At 56.1% G+C, this 1,174-nt stretch overlaps 1 protein-coding gene across 1 annotated transcript in view; it reads right to left on the minus strand.

The window, feature by feature from the left end:
* Nucleotides 1-456: 456 nt before the first annotated feature.
* LOC115273442 (complement C3 alpha chain-like) overlaps nucleotides 457-1,174 on the minus strand; it is a 12,337-nt gene continuing 11,619 nt past the window's right edge. The window contains exons 15-17 of the mRNA XM_029916483.1: nucleotides 963-1,106; nucleotides 733-868; nucleotides 457-641 (exon numbers count right to left, since the gene is read on the minus strand). Coding sequence (XP_029772343.1) covers nucleotides 500-641; nucleotides 733-868; nucleotides 963-1,106 — 422 coding nt within the window. The 3' untranslated portion in view covers nucleotides 457-499. The remainder of the gene's footprint in view (nucleotides 642-732; nucleotides 869-962; nucleotides 1,107-1,174) is intronic.

Raw genomic sequence — 1,174 nt, forward strand, 5'->3', positions numbered from 1 at the left:
GGGAGGAAGGTGAGGAGGGGAGGATCCTAGTGGCTATGATGGTGAGGAGGGGAGGACCGTGGAGCCCTCATGGGTAATGATGCTGGTGGGGTAAGGTAAAGCATGTGAGGATGCTGGTACCAACACAGTGGATCAGAGAAGGATGTAGGTAAAGGTCCTGGTGAGGACCCAGATGAAGAAGCAGAGAACACACAGGTGAGGATGAAGGTGGTAAGAAAGCAAGTATGTGAGCACTCGGGGGAAGATGCAGCCTCACTTCAGACTACATGCAGGTTCAGTGCAGGTGCAGGGGCATGTGCTCCCTGGGGGAGGAAGCAAACTTGCAGGTGGTCCACAGGAAGGAAGGAGTGGGCATCTGGGAGGGTTTCCTGAGGATGGAGCCAAGTTGCAGAGGGGGAAGCAGGGCATCACAGTGGCCTCTTCCCTCTCCAAGACCTTCCAAATTTTAGAGACACATGAACTCTAAGTAAAGCTTTATTGTGGGGGTTATGGGGAGGGGTCAGTTGGGACAGCCGAAGACAACCATGTTCTCAGTGAAGTCAGCCAGTTCTTGGCACTGCTTCTCATTCTCCTCATCCTGGCATTCATCAAGCTCTGGCCACAACTCTACCCAGGTGTCTTTCCCAATGATGTAGCTGATGCTGGAGAGAGGGCGGCAGGTGAGGAGCAGGGCAGGGGAAGCATGGGATGGGGTGACCCACCGTGGGGGGCATGCACAGAGCTGGCACTCACTTGGGTTTCTCTCCCCACAGGTTGGTAGAGATGCCCCATATGAGGTAGTGTTTCCCCTCCTGCAGCCTCAGGGCCTCTCTGCACTTGATGTGGCTGATGAACCTGCGCTCCTGTCCAGCCTGCACCTCATCAGAGCCTGGACGGGAGGGAGGGACAGGGATGCTGAATCGGGCAGGGGAGGGACCCAGCAAGAAGGAAGTGGACGACAGAAGACAGACTGCAGGGCTCACCTGATTTGATGACCTGCTCGATGACCATTATGTAATCGTCAAAGTCATCTGACGGCTCCTTCCTGAGAAGCCTGGTCTTGTACACTGACGGGGGGAGGAGGGGAAGCATGGTGGGGGTAATGGCAAGGGTGGCTGTGGGGCAGCCTCACCTGCAAGCGCACTTGGGCATATGGCGTCCTCAAGCAGATGCATGCAGGGTCACAGGCAGACAT

This window comes from Suricata suricatta, chromosome 12 (assembly GCF_006229205.1).
Source record: "Suricata suricatta isolate VVHF042 chromosome 12, meerkat_22Aug2017_6uvM2_HiC, whole genome shotgun sequence".
In the NCBI taxonomy this organism is placed as follows: Eukaryota; Metazoa; Chordata; class Mammalia; order Carnivora; family Herpestidae; genus Suricata; species Suricata suricatta.